A 26,094-nucleotide genomic window follows, 5' to 3' on the forward strand; every position below is an offset into this window, starting at 1 on the left:
CCACATGGACCCAAGTGCTGGTTCTCAGAGAGAGCTCAGGTGTCTGTGGGAAAGCAGGGCCAATGTTCAGGAGTGAAGGGGATGGAGAAAACTCATCTGAGGAGAGAGAGTGTGGGAGAGGCAGAGGGGAAAGGGGACAGATGTACCTGTGAACCAGCTGCAGCCTTCCAACAGACTCAGTTTGCTGCTGCACATCCTGCCTGATACTTCTGGCTGTCCGGACCAGCCTGGACAGAGCCTGAGAGCTCCTCCCTGGCACACACACACAGCAGGACCTTGTCTGGAGGCTCCCACCCCTCCTGAGTGCTCACCTGCACTGGCCCAGCAACTGCTTCCATCTCGACTGGCAGACCAGCCCCTTTCCTTGGCTTGCTTTCCTTCCTTCTCTGGCTAGCTGTAGTCCAGAAGGGAACCTGCACCACTGGAAACAGCAGCAACAGCAAGTAGCAGCTTGAATTTAATGCTGCCATTATTTACAATGACATGATGTTGACTGTCCACTTTAGGGACTTCTCTCAGTGCTGTTTCAGGCAGCCCTAGTCTGAGTCATCCTTCCCAAAGAGACAGGCCTCAGCTACTCCCACGCCTGTCAAGAGACTGGGTCCTACTCCAAACTCAGCTTGTCAAACTTTGTGCAGGTCATTTCACCTCCTGTTTTTCAACTTCTCCATCTGCAAAAGCAGAGTAGTGACACTGGTCTCTCTTAGAAGTGTTGCAATTAAATGCCTCATGTGGAATTTAGGCATTTCTGTCACTGTCAGAGCAATGTGTGGATGCCAGCATCTCTGAATAGTTGCAGTGAAATTCTTTTAAGGACCCTGGTCTGGACCACTGTATTTATTAAAATGCATTGACCATTTCTGGCAGCATCCACCAAATGTCAAGGGCTGTAAATTCAGGTGCTGTAACATGTGCACTGATCCTTCAGGGACAATCACTCAGCAGGAGTAGGAAACAAAGGCTGCTTTGCTATTGGAGCATCGGGACTCTGGTACAGAACTGCATTTGAAACGTGCACAACAGTTATGTCCTGTTATACCTGCAAATCCATGTGCCAGTATAAGCCAGGATTTGAGCTTATCACCCCATCTGGTCACATTTTATATAAATGCAACTCAAGGCCAATTAAAAAAATATAATTAAATTCTTTCTAGGCCAAATGGGTGATTTGGCACGTTGAGAAGTTGTATTTTTAATCTGGAGCTGTGAACTCTTCTATCTTAGGTCCTGAGATGATTGAGTCACTTTAGCAGAGCAGACTAAAATGTTTCATGCAGTTCCCTGAGGAAGGTGAAACACTTCCATATGCTCAGCTGAACTTCGGCATCTCTGGATGAGGTCTGTGTCAGGATATGAGGGGTCTGTCACTGCATGAAAAGTCCAGCACTCTGGGGAATGGAATTCCTTTCACAAGGCAGAAGGAGTTTTCAACCAGCTGTTCAGCTGGGCTCCAGAGCAAAAAGCATCCTGCAAGGACAGTTACATCTGACACAGTTGTCTGCTGCTTTGTTTCTGTATCTGCAGAAACCTAGGCCTGTGGAAAAAAGAAAGATCAGATCTTTAAGTCTCACTAGGGACAATATGCCTCTACCTCCATCCTATAAAAGCAGTAACTTTCCAATGGCAATAACTCCACCAGAGCCAGTCACCCCATCAGAAATGCTCAGCTGGGTCAGAATTTCTGATTCAAACACTTGCCAGGCTGTTTCAGGATATCAGAAGGCTGAGATACAACCAGGGAGCACCTATTTTGTCAAAGACTGGCTTCAGCTGTGAAGCTGCTCTGAGTTCACTCAGTACATAACGGTGCAGGAACATATTCTTCAAAGGATACAAAACCTCCAAAAATGCAAAGTCAAAAAAAATATTTACTTGCCACAGAAGTCCTTGTGAATGGCACGGAGGGTGAGCAGTAATTCTGGGTGTGCCTGTAGCCACTGCTCCACCATATTTGGATGCCTGGGATCAACTTCCAGAAACACACTCCTGAAAAGACACATTTGGGAATAGAATTGGAGAAATGCACATTTAGGTTGCTAAAGTGATAAAAATGAAGATCTTTCTTTCTGTATGACTCTGAGCAGATGCAGGAAATGAAAAGGTCAGTAAACACAGTGCAATCCAACAACCCTAAACCAGATCATAGCTGTCCACATAAGATGCAGATCCCAGCTGCCTCCTTCAGGGGAGAAAGTACTGATCCTGGGAGGAATTCTCATAGTACTCTGTGTGAGCAGTTAAAGCCCTCTATCGAGATGTAATGAGTCCTTCTGAAGCTCACCCAGAGATACCACCAGCAATGTGTTTCTGAAACCCCCCAAAGATTTAAAGGCAGAAGGCAGTTTTTATGCTGCAGGAGCTGACCACTGAGCACTGGCCTGGCAGCCTGAAGTCCCTCTGTGTATAAGCAGCAACAGACATGAAATACAAGTCAGAACACACATTCTTCCACAGTAAATGTCTCCATAAATCAGTTATGAAAACAACACTAGAATTCAAGCCTACATAGAACTGATCAAATAACCTCTGTTAGGGCACCAGGACCAGGCCTGGGCACTGCAGGGCTATTTCCATCTCTGCCAGGCTTTATGACACTGGCTCATTCCCATGTTCCCTCCCGTGACAAAGCAGAACCACCCCAGCTCACAGGCATGGGGAGTGATGGAGCTGGTTATGGCCTGGGACACAGCAAGAGACATGTTTAGCAGGCTAAGGACACAAGCCAAACCCCATCAAATGCTCTCCTGAGAACTCTTAAAACATCCCACACTGAATACTCCCTACAAATTCACCAGGCTAACTACAAGTTGGGTGTGGATCTCATTCCTGACCTTAAAAAACTTCCACTCCTCAATGGGGGCTTGATCTTATTAAACAAGCAAAAAGAGAAGGAAAAGAAATAGCCTTAAGAAACAACCCCAAAGGACCAGTCTCTAATGCTGGGAAATTCTGAGGAGCATCTTCTGCTTGTGGTCATGCAAAGCATGAGGAATGAATTCTGCATGCACTATGCCTCCCAATATTCCCATTCTTCTTCTCAAAAAAGCAGATTTTCAACAACCATTCTTATGGTGGCCAAATGTCATGAATATTCAAAAGGATGTGTGAATGCCCTGGCACATGAACAGTACACTCAGACTTTTGGGTATCAGCATGTTAATCTTCAAAATGGATCCTGTGTGATAGAGAATAGGAACAATCAATCTTGAATATTAATCATGGAGAAATTAAACATTTAAGAAACTATCCCTGACTGATCTTCTTTTTCCTGGGATATTCAGCATTATATACTGGTACAACAAAGAAGTTTCTCCTAATGAAAGGGTGGGAGGGAAGTGGAGATGTACACCCACCCTCAAAGAGTTCTCCATTGCTTCTCCTTCCATCAGTTGCTCACCTTAGAAAGCTCCCCTGCCTTCTGCACTCTTCTTGGCTGCTCTCTTCCATGTTCTTTTTGTTACTGCTTTCACCTTCAAAGATTCTCACTTCACTAATGACCAGGAAATGCCACCAACAGCCAAGGAAAGGGCCCACACCACTTTATTAACCAATTTCAAGCTAATTTTGTTTACGCATATGACATTTTAAAAACTGCTGTTATTAACAGGGGCAATGAGGGGACAATTTGGCAACTACTTTCCCTCTGTTTTGTTTTCATACAGGGAAGAACAGAATTTACAGAAGTGGATGGATAAAAGATATGAAATTCAAAAGACTGTAGCACTTACCCAGAAACCTTCAGAAGAGAAGGAGCCAAAGCCAGAATTGTTTTGATGACTCTCATGCCATCATCTCCCCCATCCAGGGCATCAAGGTCCTCATAGCTGGAGTGTGGGAAGAAAAAGACATTGACAGCAATTCTTGTGGTCTTTGAGAATGCATCACCCCACAAAGAAAGGTGCACATGACACACTCGGAACTCCAGAGCAGGGGACAGCACTCACCCCTTATATGGGAAATACAGGGAGGGAGAAGCTACCACAGGGCTGAGAAATCCCACATTCAGCACAAGGAGAAATCACCCCCTGAAGTATTTCTGAAAATTAGGAGCCAACTGTAGCTGGGATCTCACAGTTCCAACACATAGGTTTGTTCTCTCTAAGCTGGCCAGAGAGCAAAGGTGCTGTACAGCAAGGGCTTGATTGATCTATGCCAAACACCAGCTCAGGCTGTGGCTAACTCAGCAGAGCCAGCTGAGGTGCAGAAAACTCAGCTGCCAGAACCTGCTCTGGTGCACATCTTGCACAGAGGTGGGGGCAGGACTTTCTTCTCACATGCATGACAGTCAGTTTTGGATTGGGAACTTGCTAATTTCAGTGTACTTTTTCTATTTTAATAAATCTTTAAAACATTTCCATGTTGTTTCAGGCCTGTAAGCAGTATCAAAGCAAGCCTGTATTATTATATCCCAAATAAACACACCTATATTTTGTATGTGTATATTACATTTGCATGTTTTGTGTGCAACTCTGTGTAGTACAAGGAAGCAGACAGAAAACCTTGCTTCAAGGAACAGGAGAGGAAAAATCTCTTTGTTTTATTACCAGAGGATTTCTGCATCCAAGGAAGCCATGTCTTCATGGAAAACATATGGGGGGTTACTGACTATGACATCTATGGGGCCCCAGAGCAGCAGCTGTTTGGCAGAACCTAGAAAAGAAAAAGAATCACAAGCAGCTCTCAACCACAGCATCTTCCCCATAAGATCAGTGTGAAGACCCTCCCCAGGAAACTGTCTCCGGGCACATGTAAATGTCTTTGGCTCTGCTTTGCGATCACAAAATTTTATTCTATTTCTTTCTGCAATAGCGTGCCTTGTTCCCTGTCCCAAGAGTGCAAGAGTGATACAAAGGAAAGCACAGATGAAGTATCATTTTTTCATATCAAGAGCCTGCTTAACAAAACATGTTAAAAAGCACAGGAGCTTGATGCCCTGGAGCTCTGTGCCCACCTGGATCTAATGCAACAAGCAGAACTCAGAGAGCCCACAAAGGCCTATATGGGAGCTCAGACTGGCTGTGCAGATGAACATCCTTCCTTACAGAGCTTACAGAGCTGCAGCAGGACCTCCAATGAGCTGCAGAGCCAGGGCCCCTCAGCAAAAACAACAGTGGGCTGCTCTTCTGCAGACCAGGAGCAGCTCCCTACACTCATGCTGCTGTCTGACACAGGCCAGCCCTGAATCAGACCTCATGGAACCACGTGAGTGTGGCACTGTCCTCAGGCAGCCTCTTGGCACAGGGCTTTCAGCTCTAAGAGGTAGCACAGAGTCAAAAACAAGTGTCAGAAAGTTGTGCTAATGAACCCACAGTGGTGCAGCTCCTGGATCCACAGCTGCTAACAAACAGCCAAACACTACTAACCTAACTGGAGAGGCCCCACCAAATGCTAGTTTTAACTGGTTTCAACTGGCTCTGGGGAAGAAAAGCATCATTTCCTGGTTCAACTAACATAATTTCAGGTAAATACAGTTGGGCATTTAATCTAAGCTAAATATATGGGCTCCCTCTACCATCAATGGACAGACAGGCGTGGACATGTTTATCTAAAGCCTTCATGTCAGCATGGAATGAATTACACTCTTTATATATTTGTCTCTCCCCAGCAACAGTAAAGGACGCCTGGACTCCCAGCTCAGATACAGCCTTGGGACACCTAAACTCAGGAGCAATTTATTTTCTGATACAATTAGAGACTTCTGTCAGTTGATCATCTGCCCTGGAAATCTCTGCAGAGACAAGCTTCACTGGCTCACTTCTTACTGACCTTTTCTCTATTAACTTCAATACTCTTCTGCTGCCTGCATTCCAGAATGGTCCCTTGGCTGTCTCTCATGCCTCCCTCCACCCATCAAAGACAAAAAGGGAAAAAGATAAAGGGGATTATAACAGAGAAAAGAGTTACTGTGTGAAACATCTTGGTGGATGATGCGAATCCTTTCTTGGAGTTGCAGCCTGTAAAATTCCAGATTCAACAACAGAAAGAAGAAAGATTAGGGGTGTATTTGTGTTCATGAACAGTACATTCTACAAACAGATAATTAAATATTGCACCTCTTATCTGATACACATATATTCACAACTGCCAAGACCTTCCCAGCACATTCTCTCCTCCACCAGTGGCCTTACACCCAAGTTCTACTCCCTTTGCTGAAGGCTGTGGTCCTGCCCTATCAGAATACACAGGCATCAGGAAAGGGAGGGATTCCTGCACTGTGTGCCATGTGCCCAGATGGATCTGGCACTGGGCTTGATCCACTAGGACTCAGCCAAGCATCTAGAGAACACAGCTGGGATAAGGGAGCTCTGAAAACAGGCAGGATCTAAGCTGGGCTCAGTCAGGCAGTAACACAGCTTATCCTGCTGGCTTCTCTCCCAAGAACTACAGGGCACCATGCCAGGGACAAGATCACAAAGACACAATGAAAATACCCATGGAGAAATATGAAGCTCTCTGACATGACATTTATACTCCCTCATCCACACTTGAGCCAACAAGCAATGTTAATAAGCAAGACAATCTTCCCCAGAGGCCAGAGTTATTATCAAGGAGACAAAGATCTGTCCAGCTTTTATTTTATCTATGAAAAATTGCAACAGAATTTGGTTTGACACATTAGGAGGAAACCTCTGCTCCCCATTCTTTGTAACTGGGATAGGAGGCAAAGGGTAACAGTGAGGTGACCAGTTTGGGAAGGGCTTGCTCCTACTCAGCTCTTCAGACTCACACACAAGCTGGGACTTGAAAGAAGTAAAGAAATGCAGCCCAGTGCAGCCAGCACGAGAAGTAGACCCCCAGTGCTGGCAGCAGCTTGGGAGAAGAGGGGTATGTGGGCCTGTGGACAGAAATCCCAGTTAATGAGCACTTCTTGAGATGCACAGCTGTACTGGACTCCCTGAGAAATAGCAATAGGAATTCTTTCTGAAATGACTCTAATTAATGCCTAGGGCCCAGCAGTTACTGAGGATGTGAATGCAATCTGAAGCTCATTTGACAAAGTCTACAGAGACTCAGAAGCATACTGGGATTCCAGTTCTGGGGCTCCCTGTGATAGTGATGGTCCAGAACAACCTGACAGAAGAAGCAGCTGAGGAAGTGGAGCCTCTAGGAAGGTCAAGGACAACCTGACAGACACTCTCTGACTTCAGCACAAGATGTTTAAGCCAGCAGCTCTAAACATCCATGCTGCCACAGCACAGGTGTCTGAACTGCATGGGATCCAGCAACACCATTCCCATCAAACCAAGACAGCAGGAAGGATGCTGAGGGACACCATGCAGCACATCAGAGGAAAAGTGCTACTTGACTGTGCAAGCATTTCTGGAGGAGCAAGGACAGAAACAAGCACAACAATAATGACTGAGGGAGCCAGAGAGAGAAAGGCTCAGGGTATACTCGTCCTTAACCACCTAAATGACATAAACATTACTATTTCAGTCCTGAGCTTCCTGAGCTCACAGACAAGGGTAAGAGTAGTTACCAAAAAACACTCTGAAAACCCTTGACAAACACCATGTGAGTACCACTGCTTTATTTAGGCTGCTGTCTTTGCAAAGCACATTCACAAACCAAAGAAAAACACTCCTGTAAACATAAGCTTTTTTTTTTCTGAATTGTTACACACTTTAGGAGCTCAACAACTAAACAGACTCTGGTTTCCAGTGGTGATAAACATGATACACATGTACTGATGACTCTTAGTCTTTCTCAAACAACAATTTACAAAAAAAAAAAAGAGTAATAAGTGGTCTTGTACCTATGTGCATTCTCCCTGGTGAGATCCACAGCAGCCTCCTCTTTGTCCATGGCTATGACTCTGCTCTGGAACAGAAAAAAACAACAAACCCCACCAAGCAGGTGTTATCAAGATTCCTGAGCAGACATGTTCTGCCATACATACAAGATCAAAACTGACAAGAGGTTGCTCACTCTTGGCTCTTGAAAGGAACAGCTCCTGAGGAATGCATGCAGGGCATAGCTGGGATCATGAGTGATGTGTGTAAAGCACTAAGGTGACTGAAGGCTCTCTGCAGCCCACCAGAACAGACAACAACAGAGCCACAGTGACTCACCTCACTGACACCTCACTGCTCCTGGCAGGGTGAGACTCAACACTCTGGCTAGTCTGGGCTAGGCACGGGCTGCAGGAAGGTCATGTTGTTGGATTCATCCTTCCTAGCACAGACAGGATCCCTCCTGACACTAACACAACCACTTGGACACAGATTCTGGCATTATCCATCTGTTATGCAGACACCTTTTACCCAATTACTCCCACTGCAGTCCTTAGACAGATTCACTGCCTGTATTGACTGCATGTACTTGACTGTGTGTCAGGTATTTAAAAGTTCTCCAGCATAATGGTAAGAGACAGGGGTCCACAAATGTTTGTTTGACCTTGTTTAACCTTGGGGAAACCACAGACAAAGGCCTAGCTTGATTTTGCTATGCTTGATGTTTATTTAAGCAGAGATGTTGACAGGATTTACACAGAGGACACATGCTTGAAGAAGCTGCTTTGCATTTGGAGATGACAGTATGATTTGCCATCACTCCTAAGGGGATTAATTTCATGGTCCCAGGCCAGCACCCACACACATGAAGCTCACCCTTAAGGTGAAGGACACAGCAGAGACCATAAATGAAAAACTGTTCCTGTTTTCTCAGTACCTTAGTGCCAAATTCTGCCTCAAACACTAAGGAGATTACCCAGACTGTAACTCCACTTAGCTGTCAGGGTGGCTACCACTAATTCTAATCAGTCAAGGCTCCTTATTTCCCTGGGTACAGCAGATTGGGCTGGGAAAGGACTGTCATGAGTTAGAGACTGACACAGCTCTTTAAATTAACAAGCAAGGAAAAGAGCATGAAGCTCTTCTCCTAGCTCAGGAAATCAGAACAATTATACTGTGAAGTCATGAAGCTCAAATATTAACCTTCTCAGGGCACTAGGAGGAGGAACACCCCTTCCATTAGAGGTATCAACCTCTAATTCTTTCACAGCAGGGCTTATACTTCTACAAGAGGAGGGGCTGGCCACAGCAATTCTCATTCCTGAGAAGGAACTGGCTGGTCTGCAGTTCTGAGGATAGGCGAATATTTTTCCCTTGACCACAGGCAATGAGATCTTGGATTAATTTCTCATCATCTTGACCAAGAGTATCTCCATAAACATGTTACACACCACAAAAATCAGGGGCAAGAAGGGCTTTGGTCACCCAGATCTCAGTACCTCCCTGCTCTTTTGGCTCTCTTCAGAAGCTGTGGGTTGTTACTAGGGAACAGAAGATTACAAAAACATGGTTTGGCAGTTGTGGCAGTGAGATTTGCTTGTCTTACTGATCCCAAGTACTGACACTGCTACGGTAATCCCTTTCCTGTATCATTTAGTCTTCAATTTTCTAGAGACAAGATCTTTTGATTCATAACAAGGTAGTTTTTAGAGATGACTACCCCATAAATTCATCTAATAGAGTGTGTGCCCATGCCTCAGTCCTTCCTGTCCTCAGTCCAGGTTCGTATCTTAAACCAATAGCCACCAGTGCTTCAAGGTAAGGTGATTATTAGTGAGCTGCAGCAGCTCAAGAATGGGCACATTCACTTCTTTCATTCTGGTATTGCCTCTGCTACTCCTGCAGAGAGATGGGGAGATGGAGCAATTCCCAAATATCCCTCCTCTACCTACTAGGAATTTACAGAGCCGGTCACAGACCTGAGCTGCCGAAGTTCCTTCAGAGAAGTTTGTGACATCTCAATGAAAATGAGCAGAGTGGGACTGTCCTCTAACACAAGCATTTATTGCACCAGGAGCACTGAAGGGAGCTCACCTGTGGCAGTTTACAAAGCAGACTCAGAGCAATTGCTCCAGAACCACAGCCAATTTCCAGGATCACAGGATGAGGAACAGGAACTGGGAAACAGAGGGTTGAATTCTTACATTTTTGAAATTCTTCCTCCACAACTAAAGAGACAAGGTCCTAAGAAGACAAACAAACAAAATTACTAAGGGAGCTGTTTTGACTCACACCTTTGTGATCTGAAGACTGAAGTTTTAATTTCTTGACTCTGTACCCAATGCAATGTATTTTTGTTGCTAATTTAAAAACCACTGATGATAATAATGGAACTGACATGCCAGAAGTCACTTCATCTGCCCCACAGGGTGCTTTGATTAGTGACCAAATTATCAGGATACAATCTCCCACAGATCCTCTGAAATCTTCTAGCACTGTTGGGAAAAACAATAACCAGACAGCTGGAGCACATTTACTCCAAAATTTTGGCTTTCAGAATTTGTAAGCTTCAAAATTCAAGATTTCTACACAGTCTCAGTATAGTAGGTGACCAGGAGGCAGCTGCACAGCTCCTGACAGTATACAAACCAGTAATCCAACCTGCAGATGAACAGTCAAGCCAATTAATGTTATTAAATGATCAAAATGAGTAATTCCCTGCATGGATTTCAAACTGTGTACTCCTACTACATTTTTGTTGCTATAAAGTCACATGGAAAAGATTTTCATCTATGCTCCTGGTTCTATATGCAGTTCTGCTATTTCTGCCTCCTCCCTCACGTCAGTCTTTTAAATCCCTTTGCCATGTTATATAAAATCCAATACAGCAGGAGAGGTCTCAAAGATTTCTAAGGTTTGTGAAAATGAGATAAAAGAGAAAGCACACATGTGCCTCCCTTTGACTGCAGCATGAACTTCCTTTGTTATTCACTGGAGAAAACTGTAAGATGGAAACCTTATGAGCACTTTGAGTCCATCAACAACTCAGCAGGTGCTCTCAGCTCCTTCCCATCCTTGTGCTTTCAGGGCACAACAGCACACACAGGCCTTCTGCCCTAGGTGTTCCCTAGGATTCTCTACTTGAGAGGGCTGCTCTTGGATCTCTCCTGTAAATCCAGAAAGCTTAACAAAATTTACAAAAAATAACTAGCATAAACTGGAATATTTAAAAGGAACAAGTCCTGGCAGGCAGGTCATCTTCTCTTTTACTTTACAATGGCTTTTGTTAGGAGCCTGAACTGGACAGACTTGTGCATAAGGGCAGAAGCCTCTCCTTGGATCTCTTACCATTACTGAGGGGCAGAAAAAGAGATGTCTTGTGCAAAGCTGCAGTACCTCTGAAGAGATTCATAGCTGTTGGTCATCCTCCATGACAGGCTACTTCCTATGTGCAGTAAGTGGGAAGGGAGATGCAAACAGGTACAAAAATGAAGCATTCAGGTAGATGAGCTTTGATGAACTATTCCTGGAGCAGGCAAGTTTGGGGTCTGATATCTAAATATACTCAGAGATATTTGGGATGAGGATTCTGGGAATCACAATGCCCTACCCTGGCCACCATGTCATTACTGGCATTGTCCTAATATAGGAGTTTTTCTAACAGCCTCCAAAATCACAAATTCCTCACTGATGCTCTGGGATTCCTTTCCTAGACAATTATGGATGAAAACAGTCTCACAGGCTCCAAACCTGGAGGAAACTATTACAGGACTCAGACAGCAAAAGGGAAAAATAAACACCTGATCTACCCATTTCTCTGAGAAGTGGCTTTGGCCATTCAAACAGCTACAGATGAATCAGCCTAAAAACACTCGGGCACTGCAGAGAGCTAGAGACTGCAACCACAGCTTGCTTTGGCAAAGCAGGTGAGGTGCTGAGGATTCCAAGACCACAGAAGAAAAGGCACACAAAAAATTCTGCTTGGCTATTAGATCACTTCTTTAAATACCAGCCATTTCTGGACACTTACAAACATTTCCTGGAAATCTCCACAGTAACTCAGAACCATCTGTTCCCAGAGTAGCACAAGTTACTGATTACAAAAGTCCAAATATGACTTCCACACACTAGAACTATTCTAACCATTTATTAACTTCCTTAAGGTTTCTCATTAGTAATTTCAAGCTTGATGGGTTTGAATGGAATGCCTACTTTACACATTCCACAGTGAAAACGTTTTAGTGTGCTTGCCAAAGCTCCCTTTTAAACTGATTTCAGGTTTTACCACATAAAATATAACTAAAATGGGACATTGATATTACTTAGACTTTGTGTCCTGCTTTCTGACTGCCTTACCTCATTGTTTTGGTTATTTAATTTCAATTCTTACTGAGGCAAAGGCTGGCTTTCTCATAATACACATTTACCATAATTGTGCAAAAGTAAAAGACATAAAAAATAATGGGACAACCTAAAGGAATGGCATAATTTTCCAGACATTAGTACCTCACTACAACAAAAGGTTGAATAATTATTTTCAACCTGATTGACCAGCAAAGAAGAAAGAGGCATTCTAACTGGCAAACAATCAGGAAAATCCAGCAACCGTTACACAGAGCATGTCCACTCATCCCACTCCCATTGCCACCAGGTTTCAAGAATGATTAAATTATCAAAAATTGTTTTGAAATCATATTCATCAGATTCTTCTCAGTATTTTTAATCCTTTAGCAAATGATCCAGCCAAAATCTGTACTTCTCCAATCACACCATCACCTCCAAAATATCACCACTGGAAATTGATAAATTACAGCACTTTGCAGAACACAGTAGAGCCCCTTTCAAATCTTATCTTGGAAGATGAAATATTTCTGGCTGAGTATTACAGTGTTCATACAAAGACTACAAAATAGACAAGTCAGACATTCCCAGCCTTTGCACAAGAATCTGACTGGAACCACAGAGAGGGAAAAGCAATAGAGAGGCTGATGGTGCTAAAAAAAGGTGCCTGGGACTGGCACAGAGAAAGTGGGACTGGGACAACTGCAACTGGCCAAAGGCTGGGGTCTTTACTGGGTAAGATAGCCCATGTCTTCTCAGACTGAACAGATTCAGAGCACAAATGCCTGCTAATGTAATGCCAACATCATCAAAAGCCATTTAAAACCATCAGTTTGATCACCAGCTTTGAAGGCTGAGATATGAAATTACAGAAATTCCACTGGGAAGTAAAAGAAAACACTTTGTGACCCAATTCCATATTTGCTCACAGCATGCCAATCACTGGGTAGAATGAACTCTCAATTGTGGACTTATTAACAATGAAATTATTGCTTACAGCATGAGTCATTATTGTCAGTTACAACCCAATCTACAACAAAAAAAATTCTGCTAACCAGTACTACAGGTACTGGCAGAACTACTTTCATCCTGGAGCCTGGTATACAGACACGTGGGTATCAGTGTGAGAATTGTGAGAACGGGGAAATGGAACATTCTGAAGACTGTTTCTCCTCTAATCTTTGCAAGAAGTTCCTTCCTGCAGCAAAAGTCAGTTTTGGAAGGAGTGAAGGGACTAAATGGAAAACAGATAAAACCAGAAAGAATCTAAAATCCTCTGCCTGCTTTTGCTAGCAATGGCAGCAAGGTGAAAGGGAAGGAAGGTCCCCTACATGGTTTGGGCAGCCCCATGATGGAGCTGGTGACACCTGCATGCGGGGACAGAATGCACATTTCACTCCATAGATAGGTGAGCAGAGGTGTTGAAAGAGCCAGGAAGAAGAGACAGAAGTCACATGGAAAAGTAGGTTCAGTAGCCCATTTTTCCTTGAAGCAAATCTTATGCATGGCCATAAACTAAAACACAAGAAGTTTCACCTCAACATGAGGAAAAACTGGTGACAGAGCACTGGAACAGCTGCCCAGGGAGGGCACAAAGTCTCCTCCTTGGAGATATTCCAACCCCATCTGAACACATTCCTGTGTCACCTGCAGCAGGTGGCCCTGCCTTGGCATGGGAATCAGACTGGATGATCTGCAGAGGTTCCTTCCAACCCCAACTGTTCTGTCATTCTGTGATTAACATTTGCTTTTACATGTACAGGGGACACAAATATTTGCTTCTCATGCTACCTAACTTCCAGCACTTGAGAGGCTCTCAAGCTTTTGTCTCTTAGCCAAACACCTCACAGGCTGTTCTCACCTTGTGATTCCAGGAAATCTTGCTTCACTGCCAGATTCACCCTAAGTTCACACTGTCCTTTATTTGGGTTCCACCCCCAACCTTCTCTTTGAGTGCAACAAATGCAAAACTTTGTGAACACCTCCAGCTTCCTCTAAGCCTCTGCCTCACCCTTCCACCTACAAATGTGGTTCCCCAATTCCCCCCAGAACCCTCTCTGTTCTCACAGGCTCTTGGTGCCACCTCTGTCCTGTGGCCAGGGCTCTGGTTCACTGCATTTCTTGGAACTGCAGCTGCACAAAGCAGTGAGAGGTCAGGGGCTGCCAGCACCCAAACCACAGAGGCTGCACAGCTGCAGCCCAGGCAGAACCAGCACAGGCTCAGCTGGGTTCCAGCCCCAAGACAGCCGGGAGGAGACAGCAGAGGTTCCTGGGCTCAAGGCTGGCTGCAGAGCTGAGCACAGGGACAGAGCTGAGAGGATCCTCTGCTAGAGCCCAGCACCTGGCAATCACCCATCATATGTTTCTGCCATCAAAAGGGACAAACTAAATAAATAAAACAAGAGGAAGTGAGGAACGGGAAAGGCAAGGGTGGAAGTCACAAACTACTTCCTACAAGCACCCTTCTTTCATGCCACAGGGAAAGCAGGGAAGACAAGGTTCCAGGGGTAAGAGCCAGGGTAGGAGACTCTAAATTCCCAGGTCACTCAACTGAAGAAGAAAAGCAAAAAAAGCCCAGGAAAACCCTGGTAACCTTCTCTCTGCTATTGCACACTTCCTGGGAATGTTTCACGTATTTGTGTACTTTCCAGAAACTTCTATTCTCAGAATCCAGGACTTTCCATATAACCTGATCTGATATTAACCCAATCACCTCTCCCATCTTGTTTGCCCACTTGGCTGCCAATCAGCACACGACAAACACCAGGAAGCCAAGCTGGAAACCCAACTCCATGGCAATGGCCCTAGAAAATCCCTGCCAATATCCTACTTCCAAAACCAAGCCATCAAACCAGCCCACTGCTTCATGGGCAGGAATAGTAGGCACTATAGTAGGAAAGAGAAAAATCACAGAATATTATGAGCTGGAAGGGACCCACATGGATCACTGAGTGAATGGCCCACGTGGGGATCAAAGCCCTGGAACTCCCACGGGACTCAAAGCACCTGAGTAACATCAGAGGAGCCACTGATCCTGAAAGAAAGGGTGGCATTAGCAATGAGAGAGAAGCATGTCAAAGCATGCCTAGTACTGAGGAAGGGGTTTGGCTTTGGTCACACAGCAGCTGCTCCTGCTGTCAGGGCACATGCCACGTGCTGCTTCATCTGTTGGAGCAGAGGCTGTGACAGCACCCAGGGATGACTTTACCAACAGGCAGCAATCCATATGTGCTCGTGCCCAAGAGAAATTACCACAGCTGTCACATCTAAATTTAGCCATGCCTGAGGGACAAGAGTGGATCCAAGTTGCTGTACCCTGGCTGCACATCAGGTGTCCAGCACAGAGCTCTAGTCAGGCACACCTCTCCAGAAGAAAGGTATTTTCTTTCTCTGCAGATACAGGTATTGATCACTGCCAGATACAGCATCTGGACAGATGCACTAGTCTAGTTTGCTAATCCCTAGCTTTAGTTATGTGGAGGTTTGAAAAGAGCATGGGGGAGGAAAAGGATTTCCCCCCCTCCCATGTGGGAATCTCCTTGAGTCCCATCTGTCACAGCCATTTTAAAGCTTGTTTTTCTCCAGATCTAGTCCTACATCCTGCTTTCACTGCTGATGAGCTACAGGACTCAGTGGAAACGCATGGAAACAGGAGGCTCAATCACAACAGGGAGATTAAAACCCCCCCAAAAATACAGGCATTAACAACAGAGAGATCTGTGAGAACATATTAAAAAAGTCTATAAAAGTTAACCTGGGGGACAGGTTTGTGCATGACTTAAAAAAAACAGCTGCTGCTTTCCCTGCCTTCAGCACAAATTTTAGCTTTAGATTTCCATTTTTCATCTGTCCTGAAAATCACCAGCTTGGAAGCAATTCTCTGCACTAGCAGAGTCTTGTTTTCTTGCATAAGAAGCCAGCAGAAACTACCACCACAGTTCATCCTGGCCAGCCAGCCAGGAACAACCCTGTTTCTTCCATCATTTCCTTTTGGACAAGAAGAAATCTGTCCGGGAAAAACATTCTGTCCTGATTTTCAAGTGGCCAGTAATAGACCCTTGCTATGCTGTTTCAGCATTTAATTACACTCTCTGCTGAGATGTGCACCTTTTCTTCTGCCCTGCATTTATAGTGCTTATTATAAACTTGCCTGTGAAACCAGAGAGACTTCAGTTTTCAAATTTCTGCTGTCTGTGCCAGATAATTTACCCCACAGCTTGTCTTTGATGAACTAGACAATCTCCAACAACAAGGCAGACTTTTTCAACCTATTAGTCCACATACTGTTTTTTCACCAAATCTAATTTTCCACTTCTTCCTCAAGCAGTCAATAACATAACTGGACATAATAGTTCTGCAGCTATTCCACTACTGCAATACTCATTATTTAATGCTGCTACGTGCATGTGGCATTTCCCAGTCCACATGCAAGGATCCCATCAGCCCATTGGGCAGCAAAAAGTGGGTGCTCCCGGACAGCCAATATCCCTAAGACACTGGCAATCCCAATTCCTTCTCCAAGCCCTCCTGGCAGCACAAGTGCCTCAGCCACAAGGCACAGGCTGCTCTACTTGTTTCTCTCTATATGATCCTATCAAACACTTGTGCCTAGCTCAAAGGGCAATTCCAATTGCTCTGCAGCAACAACAGGCTCCCTTTGTGACTTCCATTCCCCAGCCTCTGTGGAACAGCCCACCTGCAGAAAATATTTTTCTCCTCCAACACATGGATGAAGTATTGCCTATCATATGGGCAAAATCTGATTTGTGAGGCCACAACAGCAGTGCTCCATCTTTAGCACATTTGCTTACAGCTCTATTTTGAGAGATAGCAGATAATTTTTGATTTACTAAATAATGCTCTACTGCATCTATGTTTAATATGCCATACATGCCAATCTACACATATTTCAAGAAAGGACCTTAAGCTACGTCAAGACAGGGCATTATTGGCCTTTTCACTTCCCATATTGGGAAGCCCATTACACAGAAAGAGGATGCAGCTTTCCCTTGAAGAGACAACTGCTCAGAGGTAAAACTATGAAAAAAAGCCAATCTCCTGACTCTTGATTAATGGCTGTACTCACTACACAGTGTGACCTTCAGACCTTTCCAAGAAGTATCCACTTGTGGCAAAGAAATTAGGGAAATGAAAGGACATTTCTGCATCAATGCTTCCTTTCAGCATTGATTGGAGCAGAAAATATGTCACTGCTTTGACAGAAAATGTTGGAGAGAGAAAGGGCCTACTTTGCAATCTGTTTATTTGCATATACAGGTCAGGAAAAGACAATTCTCCCTTCTTTGTGTGCTGAACTTTCTTGAAAGTTTAATGATTATGTTTATCTAGACGTTAAACTTCATGCAAGGTTTCTCAGAGTCAATTTTTGACTCAAGTGCTTTCACAGAACACCCCACACAATGAATGCCATTCCACAGGCAGGTGCAAGTAAACAGCATTGACTTCAGCTTTCAAGCATGTTATCATGGGAAAGAAACAACCTATTTTGGGAAACAAGCAAAAGAGCTTAAAAATCACAGGTGAAAAAAGAATAGACAAAAACATTAATAAAAAGTACAAATTCTGTAGTGAATGATTTAAGTAAAAACTAAAGGTTTTCCTTTATGATTAAACAAGCAGGCAGTACCAGAAGCAAAGAATACACTTTTCCCACCTACAATACAAGATTTGCTGTCACATGATGCCAGGGAGGTTAGACGTAGACAGACTCCAAAGAAGATTAAACAAATCAGTAGGGGACAGATCCATTAGCAAGTACAAAGCAGGATGGTCCCAAATCCAGCTTTGGACAGTCCCTTACTGCTGACTGTCAAGAGAAGAAGGGACCCTTCCACACCCACCTTTTCTCTTGTCATTTTGCTCCCACCATCTGCTATAGGAACCCGGATCAATAGCTGCGAGGCACAAAAGATGGCCATTTTTGTTTCCACAGAAAAATTAAGCCTCAGAACCATCAGAAATTCTGGGATAACGGATAGGAAATCGTCAGGAACTCGGCGAGCGTGAGCCTGGAGCGCCCTCTGGGGGAAGCAGGCGGGAGTGCCGCGTACCCCACACCCGTCCCTCGGAGGAGGCCGGGACCAAGGCACAAGTCCCTAAGGAAGCCACGGTGAGGATCGGAGAGCCTGCAGTCACCCGGCAGAAAGGAATGACTTCTCCTCCTCTTTGTCCTATTTCTCCCAAAGCAAGGCCTTCTAAAATTTTATAAGTTAAAAAAAATACTTGCTTTGGGAAACGATCTTTCTTCTCTATTAACAGTGAGGGAGCAGTGCTGAGACAGGGATGCCTTGACATTACAATAATCACCTAACAAAGATAATTCACTGTGTACACCCCATAACTTTGGTCCAAACATTTCCCAGTGCAGAAGCCTGGCTCTGGTGCCACAGGAGGAAAGCTGGGAGGATGCCAAGTTGCAAAGGCCCTCACAAACCCACAGCATTCGCAGCAGCCAGTCCAAAGCTTTTCTCCCAGCAGGCTAGAGCTTGAACAGGACCTGCTCTTTCCCTGCTTCTGGCTGCCTGTCCCCTCCCCAGCCAGATTCCCATGGAACAGAAGAACAAAGCCACATGTGCTGCAAAAATATTCCCGGAGGGAGCGAACAAGAGAAGGCTCAGCTACCAGAGAGAACTAAAGAGATGACATTGGGACAAATTTCACACAGGACAGAATTAAGTAGAAAAGGGAGCTTCTCTCTCTGCGTGTATCTCTGTCCCCAGGCCTGAAACAATGCTTGTGGTTTGGGTCATGCTGTGTTTAATTTCATGCCATTACCAAGGCGCTGGGAGCAGGAGTCATAACCCTTCTGTTGCAACCAGAGAAAAACGTGTGTCATAAACATGGCTCCCCTTCTCAGACTTGAACCAACACACAGGAGCACCTGCAGAACCTGCATACAGAAAATTAAGAAGAAAATTTTGAAGCTGCCTGTGTATCTGCACTGAGTCAGTTTAGGGAGTCACATTTTCTCAGCCAAAAAAACAAGACACATGGCTTGAATGTGCAGTCACAGATAAATGTGAACCTGGGATAACAATTAACTGCTTCCTAAAGAACAAGGATTATTCACAGAAATTATCTGGTGAAAAGTTTTAGCACTACCAGTTTTAAGAACGCTGCAGACAAATTCTAAACAAAAGGAAAGCAGCAGATGCAATGAACTTTAACATTTCTGAAAGGAGGCATTTCCACTGCAGTTTTCAAGTCCAGTGAAGGCTGAAAAAAATTACTCTGATGAAACCAAACATTGACAAGGCCCAACCCAAACACATCACACAAAGAGATTACCAACCTTTCTTTCCAGCAGAAGGAAAGGATCTCGACACCACTTTGTGCACCGGTTACACACAGGACACAGCTCCTGGAAGCAGCATCAGTGTACAGACATGTCCTGCCAGGTGCTGCTGACTAGCTGGATTTTGTCCACATGGCTCTCCTGTCACAGGAACCTCCCCAGCACATCACAAGCAAACTCTCCATTGCCCACAGAGCTCCATTCCTGAATCATCATAAACTTCTGGTCTTCTGCAATAAATGTGCTAAAAATGTGCCTTCATGGTAAGTTAAGTGACACAACAAATAAAGTTTTGCCAGAGACAAGTCTGGGTAATGCTGTTTACACTCCATTTTTGCACAGGGTATGTTAACTGGTTTCAAACAGAGCGCTGCCCTCCAGACTGGGCCAGCAGAGATGCTTTTACAAAAATCTGGTATCTGGGCTAAATTAACAACATTCTTAAGCATTGGCCAGCCCAGCTTCCACTCTACACAATAGGCCTTTGTTTTGAGTGTGGCACTGCATGGGGTGAAGAACCAGAGCACAGCTCCAGAGGAAGCCTCACCAGCAGATATTTTGACTTGCAGAATACACAAGTTTTCCCTGATTTCAATGCTCCCATTGCATCCATGAACTAATTGGGATTTGAATGTTGGAAATACTCTCTTGGATCATCCAGAGCAGAAATACTGTTGACAATAACAAAGGTAACCATTGCTGGCTCCAACTGGCAAAATTATTCCTTGGAGCTCTATCTTCAAACTCACCCAGTACAGAATGATTATGTTTAACCCAGACCAGGCAGAGGGCTCCCAGAAGTGTCAGCACTATGATTTAAACTTCTGGACACAAGTGTCAGCACTATGATTTAGGGCCCAGCAGATTCTCCATGAGGTGCTGCTCATGGCCCACACCAAACCAAGACTCTGGTTCTAAATATTCTTCCTCTCCCTGACTTGAGAGGATGTCTATGTTGCAGCTGTGCTGATTCCCACTAAATGCTCTGGAACCCCTCACGGGTTTCAATAGCACCCTTTTCTTCAAAGGGCACAACAGAAGCACAAGGTGTCTTTGTCCTTAAATTTCTGTTTAACTTTTGCCCATTACAACAGGCAAACAATTGAAGAAATGACTACTAGACTGAAAACAGGTTTAAGCTTCTGGAACTCATAAATAGACAAGGTATGAAGACCATTTCACCTCCAAAAGTTAACACAGGCTCCAAAAGAAAACAAATTCTCAGAAGATAAAAAAACTCCAAACCAATCCAAAATAAAAACAAACAAAAAACCCACCTTGCAAATCTCAAGCCCTCCTGAGGACTAGTAAAGAAAAAGTTTCCTTGCTAGGATGGCCCATGTGCTGAAAGTGAAAGCTAGGCTACTGTCAGAGCAAGTGTCACCATGTAGATCTTAAGCTCTTCCATAGCAGTAGGAACACTGGGGAACATGGAGTTTTAACTTGGCTATGTATGGCTGTCCTTTGTATTCTTACAACTGAAAGTCACATTTAATTCCAGCCCAGGTCAGAACTTACCTTTCAGTTTCCCGTATTTGTCCAGAAACTACCATGGAGCCATGAGACAGATGGTAGGTGCCACTTCCTACCAGCAAGCACATGGACCGTCAGGCTCTCTGGATTCCATTACTGTTTTCCTACTACTGCAGGGTTCTGCTGGCAACCTCTGCACAATGTTCAGATTCCTGTATGCACTAAGCCACTGGGATATAGCAATAGATGTTTTGAACTTCTCAGGAGTCCTTACATTAGCAGAACTAAGGAAAGCAAAGCCACATCCTTCCGTCAATGGCAATTGATTTCTGTGTAATTAAGGGATACATCAGCTTGCAACATCCCTTCCTCTGAGGCAGGAGGTAAAGGTTGCTAGCATCAGCTCCAGATCACAAGGTTTGAACCACCCCCATTCTAAAAGAAGTGATCTGATTTCCTCATCACTGCAGCCTCACAACATACAGGATGCCTTCACAGCACTGCCCTGATTGTATCAGGTTATATAAGTCACACATCCAAGGTTGCCCCCACCACATTCCCCACATTCATACCTCTGTTTCAGGCCGTGGAATAAATACTGGGGGTCTCATCTTCAGGGTCAGGTCCTGGAAGTCCCACTCTCCAAGCACGTACTGCACTGGCATCCTGCAGCAGGGCAAGAGGGTGAGTGCTTTGGGACTGTGCTGGGTGATGAGGGGCGCTCTCATGCCACGCTTTCCTCACTGCTAACCACAACCCCTGCCCAGGACCAGCAACTGCGTGAGCAACGTCCATGTGCATGCTGAGGGAACAGGGGGAGCTCCCTTCCCACAGCCCAGTTTGTTATCAAGCCCTATAATTGGGAACTACTTCAGTCAGCCTCACTTTGATCCTGGGGAAAGTGATGGAACAGAGTCCTTGAGGCCTTGTCCAAATATGCCAAGTGCAGGAAGGTGACTGAGACTGGTCAGCATGGATTTACAAAGGGGAAATCACTCCTGAATAAGCTGAGAGTCATCCATGAAACAATGAACCAGTTAGGTGCACCAAAACCACATCTTGATTTTCCCTAGGATTCTGACACTGTCTCCCATAACATCCTCAAATACAAGCTGATGCAGTACAAACTGAATAAACGAGGTGGGCTGGAAACCTGACTGAACAGTCAGGCTTAGAAGGCTGATTTCAGCAACACAAGGCTCAAATGAAGGCTGATTCCTAGTGAAATACCCCAGGATCAATATCCCGTAACATCCTTACTGGTCTGGCTGAAGGGACAGAGCACCCTTGGCAAGCCTGCAGTGACAGAATTAATTGGGGGAGTAGCTAACAGACAAGATGGGTGTACAAATTTTCAGAGAGACCTTTGGAGAAATGGGCTGACAGGGATTTCATAAAAATCAACAAGGAGTAATACAAAATCATATAAACGGTGGAGGATAATAACCCCATGAACCAGTACAGGCTGGGGCCTGACCAACTGGACAGTGGCCATGCAGGTGTACAAGTTATGCCCCTCATTTGAATCACCATGAGAGACCACCACAGCACAGCTGACATGTGAGCTTCCTTCCCTCTGCTGCCATTCTCCTGGCAGCTTTTAGGCTGAAGGAAAGCTCTCCAATAGAACAGGTACAAGAGGATGCTCCTACCTTTGTAGCCGCTTGTGGCTCAGCTGCTGGATTTGCTCCTGCTGCAGTGCTGTAAGTGGAGTGTGGAGGCTTTTGGAATCCAGACTCTGAAACTGAAGACAAAGTCACTTTAAAACCTGCCCACCTGTGCACTGGAGGGTCCTCTGCCACAGGCATCCTCCAGGTGACACAGGATGCTGACAAACACAATTGCCTGGGATTGCTAGAAACCAGCTGGAGAGCCATCAGAAGAACTTATCTGCATGTTTAGAAATAAGCCTTTACAACTGCTCTTCTGCTACTTTTTGGGGTTCACCAGAACAATCAAAATTAAGAATCACTTCATCAGGCAAGTCAGGGTGGATATTTATGTTACACTTCAGTGTCTGCAAAAGAGATCTTTTAAGAGACTCCTGAGTCTTCTACTGGCAATAATAAACTACCCCTTACCCCCTGTGCCATCTAAGGGAGGATAAGTCGTTTTAATCCCTCTAAATGAGATAAAAAGGTAAGAGATTCAATCAAAATGAAAAAGTGAAAAGCACATACAGACTTTACTCTTTTCCTATTACTTAACTGTTTTTGCTCCCAGGACAAACGACACAATATATTGACTGGATTCTTGTGCTTCAGGGATGCCATTTGTCTCGAACACCTTCTGCCAATAGTGGACCATGTCAGTGGCAGTCATGAACCCAGGTCCTGCACTGCAGCTCTGCCTCAGAAACAGCTGCTTTGGACTGAGGACAGCACCTTTACTTGGAGTCCCTCGCCCTGGCACACAGTGAGGTGGGAGGCTCAACAACTTCCTGAGCAGTGGATGGGTGAAGCATCTCATTGTGGTGAAGTTGCTGCCTTCCACACCGGTTCCTGTTGCCACCTACTGACTGTCAGTGCTGAGATTCACCTGGTGCTACCACAGGTCACTGGCTAAGCACCAGCTGACCACAGTCAGTGGGTTCTCCACAGGACAGCATTTGCAGCTCTTCTAGGCTGGAAAACAAGACAAAAGAAGAGCATCAGTTCCTCAGGCTACAAAATAAAGGTTCCCCACTGATAGAATGCAGACTGCTTGCCCTAATCCCAGCCCACAAGCACAAAACCAATTACTCACACCTTACCAGTAAAAAACGACTACTCCCAAAAAAGACTCACATGACAGCCAACCAGCTAAGCCCTGCAACCTGCTTCTTCCCAGAGCTACCCATCTCCAGAGGTCAGAGGCCAGTCTGTGGCCATGGCAGGGCAGAAACGAGCTGCCCACACACAGGCACAGCTCTCCTGCCTGTCCTTGGTCCCAGAGAGCCACTGAGACACCAACCTTCAGCTCCAGTCCTTGGCTCTCCACCCCACACATGGGTCACTTTGGTTTCCCTGTAGGAACACCTTCAGTCTCTCCTAGATTATTTCTTTTATTCCTCTCTCTGTTCATAAACCACAAATCAGAGGTTGGCAGGGATGCTCACGGAAGACCTGGACTTCATGGATCAAGGGTTTCACACTGTTACCATCCCCAGAGGGCAAACAAGGGGGCACAGAGCCACAGCTGAACTGCTAAGAGCAGAGGAAGGAGAAAACCTCACAACATAATAGAGGGAAGAGAAACATTTGAAAGATGGAACAGCCAGAAAGGGCAAACCCTGCTAGAGGGAAGTTGGTCTCTTAAAGGAGAGAAGAGGCAGAGCCAGACAGAGAGGGAATAAAAACAAATAAGATGACTGCAGGAGACAAAGGAAATTAAACCTTACAAAACAGCTGCTGCATATCACACTTGGAACTGTTTGAGACAAACAGAATAACAACCACATTTTCCTGCTGTGATCCATGAGAAATGAGGGCCCCTCTTTTCTGACTCACACTCCCTGGAACAACTATGGGCTTCCCTGAGCATTCATTGCCATTCCTCTATTAATGGCTACTTTTCAACACTGTCTCAGAGAGGCCACAACCTCCTCTATTCAAATTTCTCCCAAAAATCATCACTCAAACAACTACTGAGCAGCTGGCAGCTGCCCCCTAGGAATGCTGCTGCAGGGAAAGCCAGGGAGACCAACTTGGCTCCAGCCTGGCAGACACTGGCACCACAGTCCTGCTCCTGCTGCGCAGGGAAACCCAGGAACAGTCAGGCCTCCGCTGCCCTCTTTGTAAAATCAAACACAGCCCAGGGAAGCAGCAGAAGGAATACCCTGCAGCAAAAATCTCCAGATTGTCTTGCCTGCAATCTCCTGGCAAAGGGGTGGATGCTCTAAGAGCCCAAGGATCCTGTTTTTACCATCTGCATTACTCTCAGCAGAGAGATAAACAGCCCCCATGAAAACTTGCCTTTATGTAAAGTCTGTCAGCTACAGTATCTATTTGGGAAGCTTCCCACACCAAGGCCCTGTTTACAAGAGAAACACTAAAAGAATAAAATATTAACAACCATTAGCGTTCTAAGGGAGGCAGAAAAGACTTTAATTTGCCAAGGCTGAAACAATTTGCACAGAAACACAGAATTGCTGGGGTTAGAAGGGACCTTTGGAGATCAATTAGTCCAACTTCCCAACCAAGGAAGGTGACACAGGAACATGGCCAGGTAGGTTTGGCATATCTCCAGAGAGAGAGACTCCATGAGCCCCATGAGCAGCCTATTCCAGTGCCCTGCCACCCGCAGTGTAAAGAAGCACTTCCTGATGTTGAGGTGAAACTTCTGGTGTTTTACTTTGTGAGATCCTCTCTCATTTCTCTGGACTAGACAGGTCCAGCTCCTGCAGTCTCTCCTCGTAAGACACATACTTCAGTCTCTTCATCTCTGTTGCCCTCTGCTGGACCCTCTCCAGTGGCTCCTTGTGTTGTCTCCCTTAGTAAAGGAGACCAGCTACTTATGTAAAATCCCTGCATGCTACTTCTCGGTACGAATACCTGTCTGCACACAGGGAGGAAGCAGATTTCCATTTTCCCTCTGCAGTTCCTGGTTCGGTCCTTTCAGCCCCAGCTCCCACTCCCTGCAGCCTCACAGGGGCACAGGTGTCTGTGGAAAGGCCCTGCCAGTCGCACTCTCGGCCCTGCCCCACTCACAGGCTTGAGCAAGGGCTGGAGCTCGCACTGTCCAAGCTGCTGTCAGTGTCCGGCCGAGCCGGCGCCGCACGGCCCCGCGGCCGCACCGGTGACTGTGGCGGTGAAGGAGCCGTGTGAGCAGCGCCGCGGCCGGAGGCGGCTCCCGTCCCAGCCCCTCCGCTCCCGCCGCACACGCACCACCACGGGCACGGCCGGGGCCTCCCTCCACCGGAGGGGCGACAGCGGGCCCGGGGCTGCTCTGAGGCGAGCGCGCGCACAGCGACGCCTCACCTCACGGTTCCCCGCGCGGCCGGGGCACCGCCGGCTTCCTCGGGGGCGGGAGCCGCACCGGCTCCCAGTGGGGCTGGGGGCACCGCCGGCTTCCTCGGGGGCGGGAGCCGCACGGGCTCCCAGTGGGGCTGGGGGCACGGCTGGCTGGCCCGGAGCGCGGAGCCGCGGGCAGCCGCCTCCCGTCCCGCGGCGGGCCCGTGAAGGAGCAGCCGTGCACGAGCCGCTCCCGAGCGCACCGCCGCTGCGACATGAGTGACAGCCGCGCCGACCAATC

The 26,094-nt window shown here is 45.9% G+C and overlaps 1 protein-coding gene across 2 annotated transcripts; it reads right to left on the reverse strand.

Moving 5' to 3' along the window:
- Positions 1-817: 817 nt before the first annotated feature.
- On the reverse strand, positions 818-25,928 carry HEMK1 (HemK methyltransferase 1, mitochondrial release factors N(5)-glutamine). Of its 2 annotated transcripts, XM_077786080.1 has the most exons (11): positions 25,821-25,928; positions 23,071-23,486; positions 22,515-22,606; positions 21,435-21,528; positions 9,828-9,977; positions 7,757-7,821; positions 5,905-5,954; positions 4,545-4,650; positions 3,729-3,824; positions 1,873-1,986; positions 818-1,534 (listed from the first exon to the last, which is right to left on the reverse strand). In XM_077786080.1, the coding sequence occupies exons 2-11, from the start codon at positions 23,329-23,331 to the stop codon at positions 1,480-1,482; spliced, it is 1,083 nt and encodes a 360-aa protein (XP_077642206.1). In that variant the 5' UTR covers positions 23,332-23,486; positions 25,821-25,928; the 3' UTR covers positions 818-1,479. The 2 variants fall into 2 exon arrangements, with proteins under 2 accessions (XP_077642206.1, XP_021384881.2); XM_021529206.2 differs by lacking the exon at positions 25,821-25,928 and having other exon boundaries at positions 23,071-23,564.
- Between the last annotated feature and the right edge of the window lie 166 nt (positions 25,929-26,094).

Source organism: Lonchura striata, chromosome 12 (assembly GCF_046129695.1).
Source record: "Lonchura striata isolate bLonStr1 chromosome 12, bLonStr1.mat, whole genome shotgun sequence".
In the NCBI taxonomy this organism is placed as follows: domain Eukaryota; kingdom Metazoa; phylum Chordata; class Aves; order Passeriformes; family Estrildidae; genus Lonchura; species Lonchura striata.